Here is an 18,525-nt window from a genome sequence, read left to right on the forward strand (position 1 = left end):
GCCTGCCACAGAGACCACGACGCCCACAGAGACCACGTCCACATGTGGGAAGAGATCAGCTTTCCTTCCTCAGGCTGACGTCATCTTCAAAATGGTGTTCACGCTCCCCGTTCTGTGAATGATGCTTTCCTTGGTTCAATGACAGATTTCTTTTTTTTTTCTTTTTTTTTTTTTTTAGTGGTGTATGTTTACAAGGTGTTTTCAGGGGATGAGCTGTTGTCCATCTCAAGATAGGTCACAATTACATCTTGTTAACAAGTGGTAAAAATGCACATCCAAGACAAGAATTACTTCCTGAGTTTTCCATTTTTTTGCTACAGTTACTATGGTCCATGGTCTTCTTAAAGCATTTGTATCTTTTGTTTTTCATGTAAAACAACATTGGGCTTCATTGAGATGACTTGTAAAAAGGTCCTGAAAACCTAAGTTTATGGTATAATGAGGAATGGAAGAAAAAAATGCAATGTAGCTCTTTTAAAGAGGGAAAAAAGAGAATCTCATTAAAGGAAGGAAAGTGAAAGAATCACCTTGAAAATTAGTTATAACTTCTTGCATTTAATTCCTGATTTCTATAAACTATTTAACATCATTAACCCCAGGCCCAGTAATGGCATGGGAATTTAACATCAAAAAACCAGCTAGTCTATTTCCCTAGCGACTCAAGAGTGTTGCTTCCAGTCTACAGGGTTTCAGATCGTCTCCTTTGAAAAAAGAATTCTACCTGTTATAAAGCACCATCTAGATTTTATACCGGAAATATAGAACCCCCCACTTACAACTCTTCCTACCAGATCAACATACCCTTATAACACCATCTCTTTTCCAATACTATTACACTCTTGTCTCCATTTATGCTTCTTATTTGTAGAAAATATTAAAATAGCTGCTAGGAAAAAAAAAACCATTCATTTTCTGTAGTATTATTAAGTACTTGATATAAATACCCTTACTCTAAATGGTTGGTTATGAAACCCGGAGGGGAAGAAAATCTTTTAACCTTATGATTAATAATGAATTCTACGAAAGCACTAGAAGTTTCCTTCCAAATTTGTAACATCTACATCATTAATAAAAATATTCTTTAATATGAGAAAAATATATAATTTCTATATTTGAGGAAGATCTGCATCATCTCTTAAAAATTCAGAAAACTAATACAATTATGTCTTTCCCCATATATACCTAACAAGGTATGAGTTCATTTAATTAGCCCACAAAATTGTAATAAGAAACTGGTTTCATCATGACAATTTAAACATTTTTCAACAATTTCTATCAGAAGACTTCTAATTATATAGGAAGGAATCTGCTTGGAAGTCTAACTATTAAAATAAACCATTAAAATAAACCTTTGCTGATGTCCCTAGGGGCAAAAATATAACAAGGCTAATCCTAATAGAAACAAGGCTTTTAAAAAGCAAGTCAAATGCATTCTTGGTTTTTTGTTCTTTTGTTAAAAAACTGGAGAGAATTCAACCTTTAGACTAGCCAATATTGAGTTTTCTAATGTAGTAACAGGATGGAGAAGAGATAGGTATTCTTGGCAAAGGTAGACTAGACCCGTGAAAACCCTCGGGTATCAGACCTTATAAACCGTCCCACCGGGCTCACTCACGAAAGCCCTTCCTGAGTGTGTCATTAAAGCCGTAAGGACTAAAACCCGAAGCACTTGAGGGAGAGGCGTGCGGAAATGAATCACTAACACACTGCATGGAGACTGCCTCCTTCCAAAATGTGCTCTTTTTAATTCTTGGGAGACGGATTTGGGATCAGGAGGAAGAAAGGAAGGAAGGTCAACAAGTCATGAATCTACTGCCGTCTCTGAAACTAAATTACAATTTGTTTATGCAAGAGTTTATTGCTTTAAAAAAAAATAGTACATGCCTTCCTATTATCATCTCTACAATTCTATGCCTTCCTAGGTAAGTGCTTTAGAACAAGCTCCCCTCTACTAACCTCACTTCTAAATGTACAGAGAAGTGGAGATGGGCGTGGTCTTCCTTTTTCATCGCTTACCGAGACAAGTGGCCAATTGCCGTCTGCGCAACATGCGCCTCTACCCCTCTTAATTTTTCTAAATGACTTTTACAGACACAGCCCATGAAAAGAAGCCACTCTCCTTTAGTAGCTACTCAAAATCATCTAGCCTTTCCATGAAGCCTCTAATCTTAGAATTCCGTATGCAGCATTCAACCATATTGTCACATTATGTTCAGCAGTAACTCTATCCTTATTGTTCGCGTGTTATAGCCACGTGTTATAAGCCCTTCATTTTCCCGATGATCAATACACTGTCTTCTTAAAAATCGTCTATGCTACGGCAGCATAGTCCTTGTTTTGTTCGTTCTCGTTTTCTTGCGGGCTCGTGATTTTTACTTCGGGTCTTGGTGGTCTTTGAGGGTCTAAGTCAGCCTGGAAGAAAAGTGATCAAAACAAAGATACTTAGTTCTTTTGTACCAAAGGTCATAAAATTCACAAGGGAAAAAAAAATGACTCCATATTTAGGTAATCATATAAACAGTCAACTAAAAATAGTTCCTGGGGTCCCCTTTGTGTTTTAGTTGATCATGCCAGTGGATGTACCATCCTCAATACCTTACTTGCACAAATGCCCTACCTGGGACCATAAGAGCAGGGAAGCGGCAGGGAGAGGGAGAAGCAGACTCCCCACTGATTAGGGAGCCCGACGTGGGGCTCCGTCCCAGGACCCCGGGATCATGACCTGAGCCAAAGCCAGATTCTTAACTGACTGAGCCACCCAGGTGCCCCTCAATTTTTTTTTCCTTGATCTCACTTTAAGTTTTTATTTTCAATAGCATATTTATATTTTTCATTTCAGCATTTTCAGAGAAAAAAGCACAGCAATTCCACCTCCATGTCACATTAACCCAGCCCCATACCAGCTGTGCTCGTGTGAATCAGAGCTCGCAGATTCCTTGTGACTCTGATACCAAGTACCATCGTGTGCAGAGATAAGGGCAGGAAGCAAACCAAGTATAGACGCAGGATTTCTCCAATGTTATGGGCAACCCTGGACTTGGACTTCTTTTATGTTGTTAAGGATCTTGTCTCATGTCCAATGTGCCTGCTTCCCACTAGACCGAAATCCAAGTGGATGAGATCAGAATTCCCTGGTTTACAAACTCTGCTCCGTGGAACCCTGGAGGCTCCACCGCCCTCGTAAGGGCCACCCGAGTGGGGCCAGGAGGACTAGCTCCAAGGCCCTTTCCCCTCCAGCCATAACTGATGGTCTAAAAAAGAAAACGAAAAAAGATCGGGACTCCTTTTTCACACAGTTATCTCGGGAAGTGTCTCCAACACCATGTGACCTCCATGTCCGTGGCTTGGGCTGCGTTTCTCCCGCTTCCCTGCTGTCTGTCTGTCTGTCATCCCAGCACACCGTACCTAAGCATGGCTACACCAAACAAAACGGTACCTGCTAAACTGAACCTGGGGCCACTCTAGAAACAAACAGTCTTTTTTGAAGTAGTTTATTTTTAAGATATAATTTGTAATCCCTATGGATCTTGTTTTTTGCATGTTCGATACGCTTCAAATGTACCCGAAGGAGCCCGTGGGGGAGAAGGGAAACAGCCTGCACTGCCCTCAGGGGAGAAACGAGTGGAACGAGATTCAGTCTCCCTGCGGGTCACTGCCCTGCTCTGGCATGTGCAGAGTTAACAGCCCTGACTCGTCACACAGCAGGGACCCGAGTTCAGATTCCCCGTCAGGACACCCCGGGAGGACCCGGACTGCACATTCCAGGACCTTGATCTTGACCGAGGCCCAATTCTTACAAGACGTCTGTTTTTAAAAGCTGAATTTCCAGAATGGACAGACAGGTCCCCTACTGGTTTCGGTACAGCTGTTTGAGGTGACAGCACTGAATTAAAACCCAGAGCACTGGGAGAGCACACTCTCAGGACCGAGGTCCCACAGAGGGTTTGCACTCGGGTTTCTTGCTGGAGACTTTCATCAAAGGCAACAATAACGAAGAGCTTCATGAAGCCGACTGCTGTAGTTACCATATCCGTGACAGCGAGGACACGGTCCTCCACGTTACTGTGCTTTGCGGGTGATACCCCCAGATGAGCCATTTTGCTTCCCTTGAGAAAGTGTGTGTGTGTGTGTGTGTGTGTGTGTGTTTCTTGAGAAGTTCATTTGATGTCCTTATTGAGGGAAAGAGAATCATGTTATGGACTGATTTCCTTTTCTAATTTTAGCTACAAACAACTTCAGGATACAAATTTTCGCTCATTTTCAGTAACTCTGCAGAACGGCGTATGGGGAATTTGTAACTGACTACAACTGTGATTCCCTCACCTTAAGGAAAGAGGAGACAGGAGACACATTGAGTGTTTTCATTTAGATGCTGAGAATGTTTTTGTATAAAGCAGACAACAGATTACAGACGACTCTGTGCCGGTTATTGAAACCTGGCCACAAGAAGGTTTTGCTATTTTGCCATCACTAAAGTTGGTCCCCCCCACCCTCCCAAGCAAAATAAAACAGATGAGCCCATAGTAAATCATCAAGAAAACCACAGTCACGACACCAGGTTCAGGAATAAAGATATCCAGGCCCGCGTGAGAGGTTACAGCCTGAAGAACTTGGGTCCTGAACAGAGGGAGAGACAGGAAGGGTTCATTCTCCCGGATGGGAAGAAGGCTGCGGAGTGCACCCTGCCTCTTATGACGTTGGGCTTGACTCCATTCATCAGTCTCTAATTTAATCATCCAAGCTCTGGAAGGATGCCTGCACGTGAGACTCTCCTGCTGCAGGGACCCTAGCGGGAACACGGGCTAGGAAGGAGGCGTTAGCATGTCATTCCTTACCCTCTCGGTCTAATAAGTAGCACCATGTATTAATAAATGCCTGGTGCATCGAATGCGTAATTCAATTAATCCATTTAATGGGGACTAACCAAGTGAGACTTAACAGAGTACAAAGAAGTCACCCATGACAGAGGGATGTGCTTTCTTTCATGTCTAGATCTCATGGCCTTGATGTTCATTTCTTGTCTGTGCCTCCCCGGATCTGAACTTAACTTGTATTGGTTCATGTTTGTTATATACACTCTCGGGAGCCTCTGCGAACTCTGCAGAGTGAGACAAGGGAGGGGTGGGGTGGATGAGTGATGGGTGATGGGGGGTGGAGGTGTGGAACGCGTAGGTGAGCAGGTGGAGGTATGGGCGAGTGGGTGCCTGAGTGCGGGGGATGGGTGGGGATAGGCGGACAGTGCGTGAGCGGGTAGATGAGGGGGTGCAGGGGTCGGTGGTGGGTGGGGGTTGAGTGGCTGCGTGGGTGCATGGGTAGGGGAGGGGATGGGTGGGTAGGAAGTTGGGTGGGTGACTGGGTCGATGGGTGAAGGAGTAGGTGTATGTGTGGGTGGGGGATGGGTGGGTGGCTGATGGACAGACGGATGAGTGGGTGGGTGACTGGACAGATGCGTGGACTCTCTGATAGGTAGAGGTGGATGGCAGCGCTTGTTAACTGACCGAAATAATACGGTCAAGCAAACAGTGTCGAGTCCTTCCCCGCTCGGCAGTAAGTGGTTTCAGTGCAAGTCCTAAGTGCTTGGGCAACTCCCGAAGTGCATGGGCGTGTGCCCCACACACACATTCACGCACGAACACACGTGAGCACAAGCAGCACAAGTACCTCGCCTTGTGCACTGCCAGCTCCCTGCGACTTGACTTCCTCCTCCACTGCCTCCGGAGGCTCGGCATGCACCTGATCCAGCTCCTCGCCATTCTCCTCATCCGTGCCTCCGGTCACGCGGGCGGGGGCCACCGGCTCCTCGCTGGGACGAGGGACGCCCTCGGCCTGCTCGGAGTCACCTGGCGCCGCCTCCTCTCCTGCTCCTTCAACAGCACCGTTCATTCCCGAGAAGTCTTCTTTCTGCTCTGCATCCTTGTTGGCTTTTCCTCCATCTTCCTCCTCATCCACGATTTCCGCTGGCCTCTGGTGGGTCAGAATGAATAAGGGAGGGAAGTCAGCAGGGCGACAGATGCTCCACCGCCCGTTAGGACGACGTGACGATGATCTCGCCACAGTCACGTAAACGTCCTCACACGTGCACAGCGCTCGGCAGCGGACAAGGCACAACCTTCCCCGAGAGCCCACGGTGCGCCGCTCTTCGCGAGGGATCTCCTGCACTGGCCCTCCCAACAGCCCTGTGCCGTGGGTGTTAGTCCCCTTCTACGGGGGTGAAAACCGAGGTGCAAAGAGACCAAACAGCTCGCCCAAGATCCCGCTGTGTGGGAGTCAAAGAGCCAGGATTGGAACGAGGCGTGTGACTCCAGGAACAGTTCTCGTAAGCCCTGTAGCAGAGACAAAGCCACACTCTAGGGCCTTTGGCCCATACCTAGTGCAGTGTCCGGCCCAGAGGAGGAGCTTAAAAAAAAGTTTCTGCAGAGAAATCAACCTCCCCACTGTGATGCCTGGTGTGTATTTAGATCACAAGATACAGAGAGAGTGCAACGGTGCTGGTGCCAGGATGTGAGGCCAGGCTTTCCAGCACCGCATGTGGCCTGCTGCCCACACAATGCCTGCGGGCTCCCGGCGTATCTCAAAACACAAACACGGTCACTCAGCTCCAAGGCCAAACCACTCTACGTCCTTTCTATAAAAATGATAAGTGCTCAAGAGTCTATGAGCCCAAATTAGGCAATTTCCAAGTTATTCGGATACATGTACGTCTGCTTTAAAAGACAGCAGGAGGCAGACTTCCAGAGCCAAGACTTGGAGAAAGGCCTGGGCTCAGGGCTTGGGCGGGTACTTACTGGCTGTCACCTCACTTCTGTGAGGGCCAGAGTCCCCAGGTGTCACATGAGAATATCATAAAACATGCAGGGGGAGTGAAGGAGAGAAGTTACACGCAGTGCCTCCCCCCCCACTTGGCATATCACATCTTGAAACACCAGAGTCGCCTCCCATTTGTAGGACATGCTCTGTCCAGGAGTCAGAGTTTCCACTGCCTGTGATAAAATAACAGCTTGTCTTCTAAGGAACAGAACAGAAAGAACACAGGATTTGTTCTAAGTTAGGACCTAGACCTGCCTCCTTCTGGTTGACACCGGACAGGTCACGTGGTCCCCCAGCACCTATAAAATGAGGGTCTGAGATGAAATTCACCCTGACCACCCCCCGCTCCAGCTCTGGAACTCCGTTCTCCCCCAAACCACTCTAATGTTTGTTATTAGGTCTTAATGGTCTTCTCGTAAAAGTTAACGTAATACGCTCCATTTTGGAAGAAAAAAAACAAACAAAATAAAACCAGAGTGGACTGAAAGTTCAGGACAGAACTCCACACATTACTTTGAAGACGAAAAGAGATGAACCGTGAAATCTTGCATTCTGCCCAACACAGCGCCTCAGTTTTGACGGCATGAGATCAATGATGCACTTGAAAAAAATGAAAGAAAAAAATTAATTGTTCTCAAGATATTCCAATAACCATGATGTTGGCCATCACACAGCTGAAATCATGGTATACGGTGAGGCTGGGTCTCCCACATTTTCCGTTCGGGTGTTCAGTGTCGGAGGGCATGGGGCCCCCACGATCCCTAAGCTTGCTGCCCCGGGTGAGGCCCTTGGGAAGGCCAAATGCGGGACAGAAATGGGCACGTGGGGGGTGACCCCGCCACACGGTGTGAAGAGAGCAGACGGAGACTTAGGAAATGGAACCTGCGCTGGGTAAGGGTTTCCTGCTTTGATGTGTAAGACCCAGATGAAGGGAGGTGAGAAAAACCTCCAGTTTCCAAGAGGCACAGCAGTACGCGCCTCTGCCCACACCCCAGCCCTGAGACAGACTCGCTTCGGGCGACGAGACAGGAAGAGCGTGCTGAGGGAGAGGACAGGCACTGGAGGGCAGGGGAGAGGAAACGTCGGGCCGGGGGTGGGTATATGCACCCTAAGGAGCAAGGGCTGGGAGGGGGCTTCCTCAGCAGGACACTCGGACAGAGAGGGGACTGCAGGTGCGAAAGAGCTGGAATAAGGAGCCGACTCAGAATCACTGGGGGCAGCTTGCCACGCACAGGTCGTGAGAGCCCAAGGAAAGGCCAAAGGGGCTCGGGCCCAGAGCCCACAAGCTCCTTCCTTAGGGACTCTGAAGGATGTGGAGGGCACTCCCTTTGCCCCTCTGGAAGAGGTCATCTTCCATCGTGAGTCACCGTGACTCATGAGTGCGCCCGGGGTACCCCTCGGCGCTGAGCAGCACTGGGGGTGCCGGACATTCGGAGACAAATCCGACAGGAATCGGGGAGCTCAGAGCCGGGCGGGCACCGGGCACACTGTAGACAGCCTGGCGCAGGGATCCAGAAAGGGACCTCGGGCGGGGGGCATGGCAGCCGGCCACCTGGGCTCGGTCACGGTGCCCGCTGGAGCCCACGGGAACGCCGTGCACAGGGGGGGTGTGTCCCAGAGGCCCCGGCTCCCGTCTGTGCTGAGAGTCACGCCCTGTGCTTGGCCCTGTGCTGGCACACTCGTCACTTCATGAGACCGTCCCGACACCCGTGCCAGGTCCGCCTCTTAGGTCCCCGCAACCCTGACAGCATCACACGGCAACGGCCAGGCAGGGCGGGGACTGGAACCCAGCGCCGCAGCTGTTTGTCCTTAAAGACACACCACGAGGAGCTTCTCCTTCACGCGGTCACTGCGGCGAGCACCCCCCGAGTGTCCTTTCAGTGGCTGGAGCTGTGGCTCCGAAAGACGCAGCCCCGCTTCAACATGAAACAATTACCGAACATTTCCAGATTTCTCTGAAAGACTTTTCGGCGGATCCACGGAGGGCGCGTCAGGAGGACAGCTGGGCAGAGTCGCCGAAGCGTGACACGACAGAACTCCAGAAATGCCACAGCACCGGGGCCACTGAGAGCAGAGCTCTTTTTAGATTATTTCTGAGAACTGGATAATGGTTAGTGTACCTAAACTCGCCCCACTCGGAGCAACATTTGGTTTTGGTTTTAAAGGGAAGTTATACAGAATTCTGTAACACAAACGTGGAAGGGTAATGCCCGAGAACACCCCAAGTTCACTGCCGTTATTTAGGGGCATAGATCTGTCTGTCCCCGGTCTCTCTGAGAACCTGTTCCAAGAACACGCGAACGTCTATTAAGGTGACTACTTCTGTGTCAAGTGAAGTCTCTTTTCCTTTCCTGAAATCTGGATTGATTCTGAAATGTGGGGAAATAGTGGGAGTTGGTTTTTAGTTTTTAGTTTTGCGTTTCTCGCCTCACTCCCAATTCCCAAACACATACACTTTTTTTTTTTTTTCCTTCTTTTCATGGCAATCAGCGGGGACAGACCCTCACCTCTGTCTAAGGAAGGAGACGCCCAGCCCTGACTTCAGGCTCTGCTGTCCCCACCATTAGGAGCGCTGCTGTAAACACACAGGATCGCCCTCCGGTCCCGTTCGTTCTGTTACACCTTCCCACCACGGCTTCTCACCGTCATCCCACGAAGCCACATCTGGTTAGCTCAGCTTTACGAAATGAAAGATTAAGGTGGCTACACTAAGAGTTGGATCCATTTAAATAAGATGCTAATGGGAGTTTAAAGGCTTATAATACCTTAAAATATCCACAGTGTAGAACACAATTTATTATTACTACGACACTACAACTCAGGCCAAAAAAAAAAAAAAAAAAGACTTCTGCTATGACAGATCTGTAATGAATAAATGAAAAGCAATGTGCTTTTTGGTGTAATCTCCTTTGAAGCAGACATTAAATTATTAAAGATGTTTCCAGTGCATACATCAATCAAATCATCCCCAGAAGGAACACTGGGTTTCACACCCATACACACACACACACACACACACACACAGAGATAAAATCTATACCATGGCGAGGACCTTCAGAGAAGCAAAAGAACACCCCTTCCACAAGACGGTGGGGGTCCACAGTGGGAGGGAGGGAGGAGAGAGTCAGCCAGCCGCACACTCCCTCAATCCTTGCCCTCCTCTTGCTGCAGAGAAACTCCCCAGGAGGACGATGGTGCCCCTCGAGCATTGCTGACCTGACGTTTGGCCCCGGCAGCGGGACGCCCACAATGGAGAGTCTACTCAGGTGAACGCTGTTCGTAGAGGCCTTGGGATCTCCCCTCACAGCAAGAACAGCTCTTCCCTGGGGGGCAGGCGGTGAGTCAGCTCTATGCAGAGCCAGACACAGAAGGTCACTTACTATATGACTTCATTTCCATGAAAATCCACAAAACATGGATTTCAGAAAAGGTCAGTCTATGAAGACAGAATGTGGATTCGTGGTGGCCAGGCCTGAGGAGAAGGGAGAATGGGCAGAAGCTGCTTACTAGGCAGGAGGTTTTGGGGTTGCTGGCGTGGCTCAGTGGGTTGAGCGTCTGACTCCTGGGTTTCGGCTCAGAGCAGGATCCCGGAGTCCTGGGATTGAGTCCTGTGTCAGGCTCCGTGCTCAGCTGGGAACCTGCTTCTCTCCCTCTCTCTCTGCCTCTGCCCCTCCCCCTGCTTGCACACACACTGTCTCTGTCTCTCTCTCAAATAAATAGTTTAAAACATAGGCATGGGGTTTCCTTTGGGAGAGATGGAAAATGCCCGGGAACTAGACAGAGGGAACAGCCGAACAGCACTGTGAGTGTCCGAAACGTCCCAGATCTCTCTGTTTAAGAACTGTCGATGGGGGCGCCTGGGTGGCTCAGTGGCTTAAGCCGCTGCCTTCGGCTCAGGTCATGATCTCAGGGTCCTGGGATCGAGTCCCGCATTGGGTTCTCTGCTCCGCGGGGAGCCTGCTTCCTCCTCTGTCTCTCTCTGCCTGCCTCTCTGCCTACTGGTGATCTCTATGTGTCAAATGAATAAATAAAATCTTTAAAAAAAAAAAAAAAAGAACTGTCGATGGTTTGTTGTATGTTAGCAGAGTCTTCAATTTCTTCTCTTCTCTTTTCTTTCTTTCTTTCTTTTTTTTTTTTAAGAGAGAAAGAGAGGGAGCACAAGCACGAGCAGGAGGGGAGAGGGACGGGAGAATCTTAAGCAGGCTCCGTGCACCCAGCAGAGCCCATCACAGAGCTCGATCCCATGACCCTGAGATCAGGACTTGAGCCGAAATCAAGAGTCAGATGCCTGCCTGACCGACGGAGCCACCCAAGTGCCCCTCTTTTTTAAAAAAATTTATTTATTTTTTATTTATTTTCAGCGTAACAGTATTCATTATTTTTGCACCACACCCAGTGCTCCATGCAATCCGTGCCCTCTATAATACCCACCACCTGGTACCCCGACCTCCCACCCCCCCGCCACTTCAAACCCCTCAGATTGTTTTTCAGAGTCCATAGTCTCTCATGGTTCACCTCCCCTTCCAATTTCCCTCAACTCCCTTCTCCTCTCCATCTCCCCTTGTCCTCCATGGTATTTTTTACGCTCCACAAATAAGTGAAACCATACGATAATTGACTCTCTCTGCTTGACTGATTTCTCTCAGCATCATCTCTTCCAGTCCTGTCCATGTTGCTACAAAAGTTGGGTATTCGTCCTTTCTGATGGAGGCATAATACTCCATAGTGTATATGGACCACATCTTCCTTATCCATTCGTCCGTTGAAGGACATCTTGGTTCTTTCCACAGTTTGGCGGCCGTGGCCATTGCTGCTATAAACATTGGGGTACAGATGGCCCTTCTTTTCACTACATCTGTATCTTTGGGGTAAATACCCAGTAGTAGAATTGCCGGGTCATAGGGAAGCTCTATTTTAAATTTCTTGAGGAATCTCCACACTGTTCTCCAAAGAGGCTGCACCAACTTGCCCCTCTTGCTTCAACTTTTAAGGAAACCGTGTGCCCCAACTCCTGACCACCAGGTGGAGCTGCGTGGCCAACTCTCTGCTAAGATGATGCCCAGAGAATGTGCCACCTGAGGAACCAGTCTCTGGGTATCTCTCTGCTTTATTGGGCAGTTATGCTCCAGACAGACACCTCCCTTGTCTCAGGTGTAAAACCTTCCCTTCACAGACTGTCCCGTGACTCCTGGTGGGAAGTCACTGCTGGTGCTGAATGAATGAGAAAGCTGAATGAATGAACTAACAAAAAGATCTGAGAGGAGCAGCTCACTCAAAATTAAAATACAGAAAGTGCTAGAAAAATATTCCTAGTGCCCCCCCCCCAAAAAAATCTTACAACTATTTAATTTCCTCAAAATCCCCAAGTAGTTCTCAGCCTCTGCATTTAGCTGGACCTGCCCTCTGGCTGGGATGCGGGCACCGGCGTAGAGTCATTGAACAAGGCTCAGGGACACGGAGCCCAAAGGCAACAAATCAGGAAGATGCTTTTACCGAGGCTTCAAGTCTTCTCCCTTAAAGAAGGGGATTTACCTTCTTCTTTGCATTGACCTCAAATTTTAGCCAATCTGTGGCTAAAATTTTAAGAGAACCCGTTTTCAGGTAGGAATTGTTTCTCCAAACAGTACATCCATCCTAAAATCTCAGGACTACAAAGAATTGCGGAATCCTAAGTCCTGTATAGAGCACGATTCCCGTGCTTCACTGGTGTCAAGTAAGGGTGTGCACTAGACCTTCTCCAGAACACGCACAACCCGATGTACGTAGTAGGACAGCAAGGATCACAGAAGTCCCTCAAACGATTCCTGCCCCACAACCCGGCATCAGGAGCAACAACAGCACGGCTAGAGTAACAGACACGTTACACATATATGTACAATTACAGACTATATATACCCTCAAACCTACAAGTTTTTATAAAAAGAAAAAAAAGGTAAGAACTTTTATCTGTCAAGAAGCATGTTACTTAGGGTCTCCTGGGGGGGCAGGGAGGGCTCAGTTGGTTGAGCATCTGACTTGGTTTTTGGCTCAGGTCATGATCCTAGGGGCGTGAGATCGAGCCCCTGCATCAGGCTCTGTGCTCAGTGGGAAGTCTGCTTCAGATCCTCCCTCTCTCTCTGCCCTACCCCCCTTCCCCACTTTAAAAGAAAAAAGCAAGCATATTCTTTATCATAAGCAATTGTTCTTACAAAGTTTTACTAGAAAGCTTCCATATTTCTCCCTAATACAACACCAGTGTTGGTGTTCCAAGTGCCTTTTGCCTGCATGCGCTTATCTGCATATCTTACTATTTATTTCCTAACAGGCAGTCTGAGATGGTGGTTGATTGGGATGGCAAGTCAGGAAAGGTCTGGTCATTATTAGCGCCGGCTGCGTCCTCGCGGGGACGGTTCTGAGTATTCAGGATTCCTAGAGAGTGGGCGTGCGGTGACCAAGGTTAACTCGAGATTCCTGCATGGCGAGAGGAAGGGAGATGGAACATGGAAATCATATGGAAATGAGGCACAGGATGTCGAGAATGTCAATTACTTGGGTGGCAGTCACGGACGGCTGGGGCGGCTCGGAGGTCGCGCGCTTGAAACCCACATCACACCTTTGACAGCCACAGCAGCACCCAAACTAGACACGGGAGAGGCATCGAAACGGAGACCGCAGCTGAGGTCCTGCCCACTTTAGAAGTAAATATTTGTCATATTTACACTGAAGCTCCCTGAGGATTATATGTGAAGGTTTAAGACCCCGGTTGTCTGAGAGAACGGCACGAGTTAGAACTTTCTAGTCAAGCCAACCACTTGCGTCCTCCTCCCTAGTGTCTAACCGCCGTAACCACTGTGTCTCCTCCCCAGTCCCACCTGTCACCGCATCCCCCTTGAAACCCACTCCTCCAGGGAGCAGAGATCAGCACCAAAAAGAAACAAAAATGGCAGAGACCAGCACCAAAAACAAACAAAATGAAGTCTGCTTCTCATGTAACATTTACCACCTTCTGTTTCTGCTTTGGGAAAGAGGGGAGGGTCTGTTTCAGGCTCTCCGTGGAAAGCATTTCTGTGCAGTTCCGGCAATGATGTTGCAGACCAAGAAGTCACCCTGCTTGTGTTTACTTCTGTTGCCATGGAAACTCAAAGTCATCCCCACCCAAGCTGAATGAGGTGTTTGGAAATACTCAGTTTTAGTTTTTTGTGATAACGAAATACCACTTTCGGTTTTTAGAGGGGAAGAGAAAAATAACTCAATAAAAAGATTTAGATGTGGTTTGAAGTACCGTGACCTATAAAAAATGGGGGGTTTCTGTTCACAGATGCGACCGTGCAAGCATAGTGAGGCTCCAGCCAGGCACCTGCTGAGAGCTGGCCCACCCGAGCCCACGAAGCTCCCCCGGTCCTGAGACACCCATACAGGAAGACAGAATACACTGTAAACATATTCAGATAGCATGAGACTATTTTAGTCATCATTAGGGGGAAAAAAATCTCCAATAAGTTCTCTCACTTTAGAAGTAAATGTTGATTTTTCTCTCACTTACATCAGAAATCCCCGAGGGCTATGTTTTAATGTTTAACACCATTTCCATCAAGTAAACACAAATCTAGAAACAGGATGTCACAAAGAGCCTTGCTGAGGATGCACAGGGAAATTAAGAAGCCAGATCACCCCCCTCTCAAGTCCCGCAGCGGAGCGCGAGCCCTGCAGCGGCGGACGTGAGCACGACTCGTGGAAAGCCTGGGATCGGGAAGGATGGTGGAGACATTGTTTACACAGTGATCCCTTTCACTTCAGTGAAGGCAGTGACAGCCAAGGAGCCCTCCACACAGATGGCATGTGTTGCTGTCTGTGGGAAAACTAGAAGCCCCGAATCTCCCCTGTTGCCCTCCCTTGAGGTGCTCAGAGAGAGGGGTCCAAGCTGGAAGCCCTGGGCACCTGCAGGGACACCCCCTTCAGCAGGCTGTGCCTCTGCAGGAAGAGGAGGCTTTGTGTCCTCGATGGCACACTACGGAGCTTGCACCCATGTCCCTTCTGGCTTTAAACATCTTATAATTCTTACTTTCACAAATACATTCCATGGATCTATGGGTCTGGTCAGAAAAAGCAACTCCCTTTACCCTTCTGTGTCTTTTATTACTCGTGGAAAAGTAATGCGGAGAAGCTCTCCATCTAGTTCGCCTGTCACAGGAGATGGCCAGTGGTGGCCGATTCCCCGTAAGCAGCAGTCTGGGTAAGCGGCGAGACCACGCGTCGGCGCGGAGAACACAACTATGTCAATGGGCACTTTGGGATTTCAAACCTTACTATTTCTGGTTAGACTACAGATTTTTATTTAAGATTGATTTATTTATTTGAGAAAGAGAGAGATAGAGAACACACAAGAACACACGGCAGGGAGAGGGAGAAACAGACTCCCCTACTGAGCAGGGAGCCCAACTCAGGATTCGATCCAAGAACCCTGGGATCATGATCAGAGACAAAAGCAGACACTCAAATGACTGAACCACCCAGGTGTCCCAACTACAGTTTTGTTTTGTTTTTTGTTTTTTTTTTTAAGTGGTTTATGTCAAATGCCCCCAGGGGCTGGGGCAAGGACACAAGTGTGTAATCCACGACCAGCGTTGGTAACACAGTGTGCTGGGGTCTGGGGTGCACTGAAGAGGGTCAGGGCTACTAAGGAGATTCTGTGAACCCTGTGCCAGCCAAAGAGTCTCTTGTGGGAGATCAGGTCAGGCTGCCTGTTTCTCATCACTAGTGGAAATTCTATAAAGACCGTTAATTTTCCCTGGGATGAATTAGTGTGGAAGGGATTCCTGGTTAAATACAACACGTTGAACAAATGTGAATTTTTTTTTTTCACTTAGCTCCCTTCTGACATCCCTCTAAATTGTCAGTAAAGGCAATTAGGAAAAAAACCCAAAAAAACAAAAAACAAAAACCATGACCCCATAAGGGCACAGAAGCCTGGGGAGGAAATAACAGCCATAAAATCTGGGAAAGCCAATGGCTGTGGGGCCAGTGACAGCAGAACCGATGCTGCTAAAATTTGCTCCTGTTGGAGGGGACGCCCAGAAGCAGACCTCTGCATGCTGAAGGACCTACAGAAAGCTGAGGGACGGGCAGCACCATCTATCTCTGGAAGAAGGGGAATATGTGTGACTAAAAACAGGGGGACTGGCTTAGAGTCTTTAAAAGAAGCACTGAGACTCCCAAGATACCCTCCCTGCCCTTGAGAAAGACAGGAGATTTCTTCTCTAAAGATGTTGAACTACAGGGGAGCCAGACTCAGCACAGCTGAGAACAAGGGTACCACGGGCACCGTACTGAAACCAAGACGTATACATTTCTAAACTGCAAGATCCCCAACGCCCCATCCCACCATCAGGTCCCCAAATGCTCACATCCAGGCTGACACCCAAAAGACTCCATTCAAAGGAAAAAGACCAACCTACAAGAACAATGAAAAATGGAGATCTGCCAAGGAAATGGCAAAAAAACAGTCCTACAGTGAAACTCCCTTAACCCAAGGAGCTGAGCCTAGGCATGAAGAGTTTCCCTAACGCCGCACCCTAAAATCTAACCAGACATACACCTTAAATTGATAGAATGGTGTAGGTCAGATATATTTCAATTTAAAAAAAAAAAAAAAAAAAAAACCTCTACCCAGACAGCCAAGAAACACCTCTAACATGGAGATAGAAATCAAAACCTAGAAAGAAGCAAAGAAACACACAAGAAACAAGAGATATTACAGGAAAAGAAAGTTTAAAATAATAGATGAATCCTTGGAGATATAAAGGAAGCTATCACATCCATAAAACAAGAATAAGAGGTTATAAAAATGAGCATTCAGAGAATATGAGGGAAATTAAAAACAAAATATGATGACAAGGGAAATAAACCAAGAGATGGAAGATAAATTCTGAGGCTTTTTGACTTTAAAAGAAGTTGAGAAAATAGTAAAAAATTTATAGATATGAAACATAGGAGAAGTGAGTGGAGGGTCAGTCTAAGAAGGCTTATATTCAAATACTGGGGAGTTCCAGACAGAGTAGAGAGGGGAGAAGGAAACTCAAATAGATAGTTCAATATTTTTTTTTTCCTGAACTGAGAAATAAACATTTCAAAAATTAAAGAGCCCATTAAGAGAAGTCTCTAACTTTAGTTCAGGTCATGATCTCGGGGTCCTAGATCGGCCTTGCATTAGGGGTCTGCATTAGGGAGCCCTTCCCCTACTCATGCGCTCTCTCTTTCTAATAAAAATCTTAAACAAAACAAAACAAAAACAAAAACACAAAAACCCACTTAGCACCCAGTACAGTAAGCCCAAAGAGCTGCACCAAGACACATAATGGGAAATTTTCAGAACATCAGAAACAAAGGAAAGACCCTAAATGCTTCCAAAGAGGGAAAAAGGATTATTTACAAAGGTTCAGGAAACAGAATGGCATCAAACTTCCCAATTGTCCTTTCTGGATGGAAAGGACAACAGAGCAGTGGTTTCAGAATTCTCAGAGAAATCATCATCTCACCTCAAATTTTACACCCAGCCTTACCTATGGTGAAGTCTGAGTAGGGAAAAAAAGACACACTCGGACATGTAAAGTTTCAAACACAACATGCTTCCCAGAAGGCCACTCAGGGCGAATTCCACAACAAATGAAGGTGTGACCAAGAAAGAGAGATGTGGAATCCAAGGGAGAGGAGCCCCATCCCCTGAGGAAGTGAAGGAGATTCCCAAGATAATGGTCAAGAAAAATCCCAGGGTAACTCCAAAAAGCAGATCCAGAGAACACGGAACCAGCCTGAACCTGAGGACTGACGTGTTTGAGAAAAAAAGATGGCGGTGAAATGTCACCGTCACTGCACACACCGGCAGACACCAAGGGGAAACCCACCGCCTGGCAGAGTTTAGAGATGGCTTGGTAACAGCTACACAGAAAAGTAAGCAAATGAATTAAAAAAAAAAAAAAAAGGCGATTACTAAAATAGAAAGAAGGGAAAGTGTTACGCAGGAAAGGAGACGTAACCAGAGTCCACCCTGTGGCTCAACTCAGTGAGGCTGACATAGCAAAGATGACGTACAGATTAAACACTGACTCAGCCAAAATCATCACTAGGAGGGTGGAAAGAAAGAAGCAGAGGGTCGTGCATTCGTGTGTTTGTGTGCATGTGGCCTTTTTGGTTGGGGGAGAAGAAAGAGCTGGTAAGAGATCTCAGCAATCAGCTTCCACAGTCATCAGAGATGAAGTTAACTGTATCTACATCTGAAAACTAAAATCGAGAAACGTACTTTACCGAATTTGGGATGTCACCTATTTAAAAGGATCTCCATTAGTTTATGTACCTCTTAAAATTAAAAAAAAAAAAAAGCCAACTAAACTATGACATGCAATCACTTGCAAGACCCAAAGAGTTCAGAGGTATTAAAATGGAAGGGAGGCAAGGAGGTATGGTTTAGAAATACAATGGTGTGTTCTGTGACAAAAGAGCTGAAAGGGGTGATCTCTGAGGAAGAGGAATGCAGGCAGAGAGAGGTGAGGAACATGGTTGCTACTTTTGTTGTAATCTTTGTTAAATTTTAAACAATATTATATATTATATATGTAACTTAATGGCTAATTAAGTTTTAAATAAACCAAGAAGAGTATGCATCAAAACTTCCCATTAAAAAAAAAAAAGCTTTCACTTCTCCAGTGTTCATGATACAGCTTAAACGCTATTTAATGAAAACTA

General features: G+C 47.1%; 1 protein-coding gene across 3 annotated transcripts in view; it reads right to left on the reverse strand.

Annotated features, from left to right (window-relative positions):
• Positions 1-1,713: 1,713 nt before the first annotated feature.
• DCDC2 (doublecortin domain containing 2) overlaps positions 1,714-18,525 on the reverse strand; it is a 133,204-nt gene continuing 116,392 nt past the window's right edge. For all 3 annotated transcript variants that reach the window (XM_032341229.1, XM_032341228.1, XM_032341230.1), the window contains 2 exons: positions 5,662-5,964; positions 1,714-2,412 (listed from right to left, as the gene is read on the reverse strand). In XM_032341229.1, coding sequence (XP_032197120.1) covers positions 2,311-2,412; positions 5,662-5,964 — 405 coding nt within the window. In that variant the 3' untranslated portion in view covers positions 1,714-2,310. The remainder of the gene's footprint in view (positions 2,413-5,661; positions 5,965-18,525) is intronic.

This window comes from Mustela erminea, chromosome 4 (genome assembly GCF_009829155.1).
Source record: "Mustela erminea isolate mMusErm1 chromosome 4, mMusErm1.Pri, whole genome shotgun sequence".
Taxonomy (NCBI): domain Eukaryota; kingdom Metazoa; phylum Chordata; class Mammalia; order Carnivora; family Mustelidae; genus Mustela; species Mustela erminea.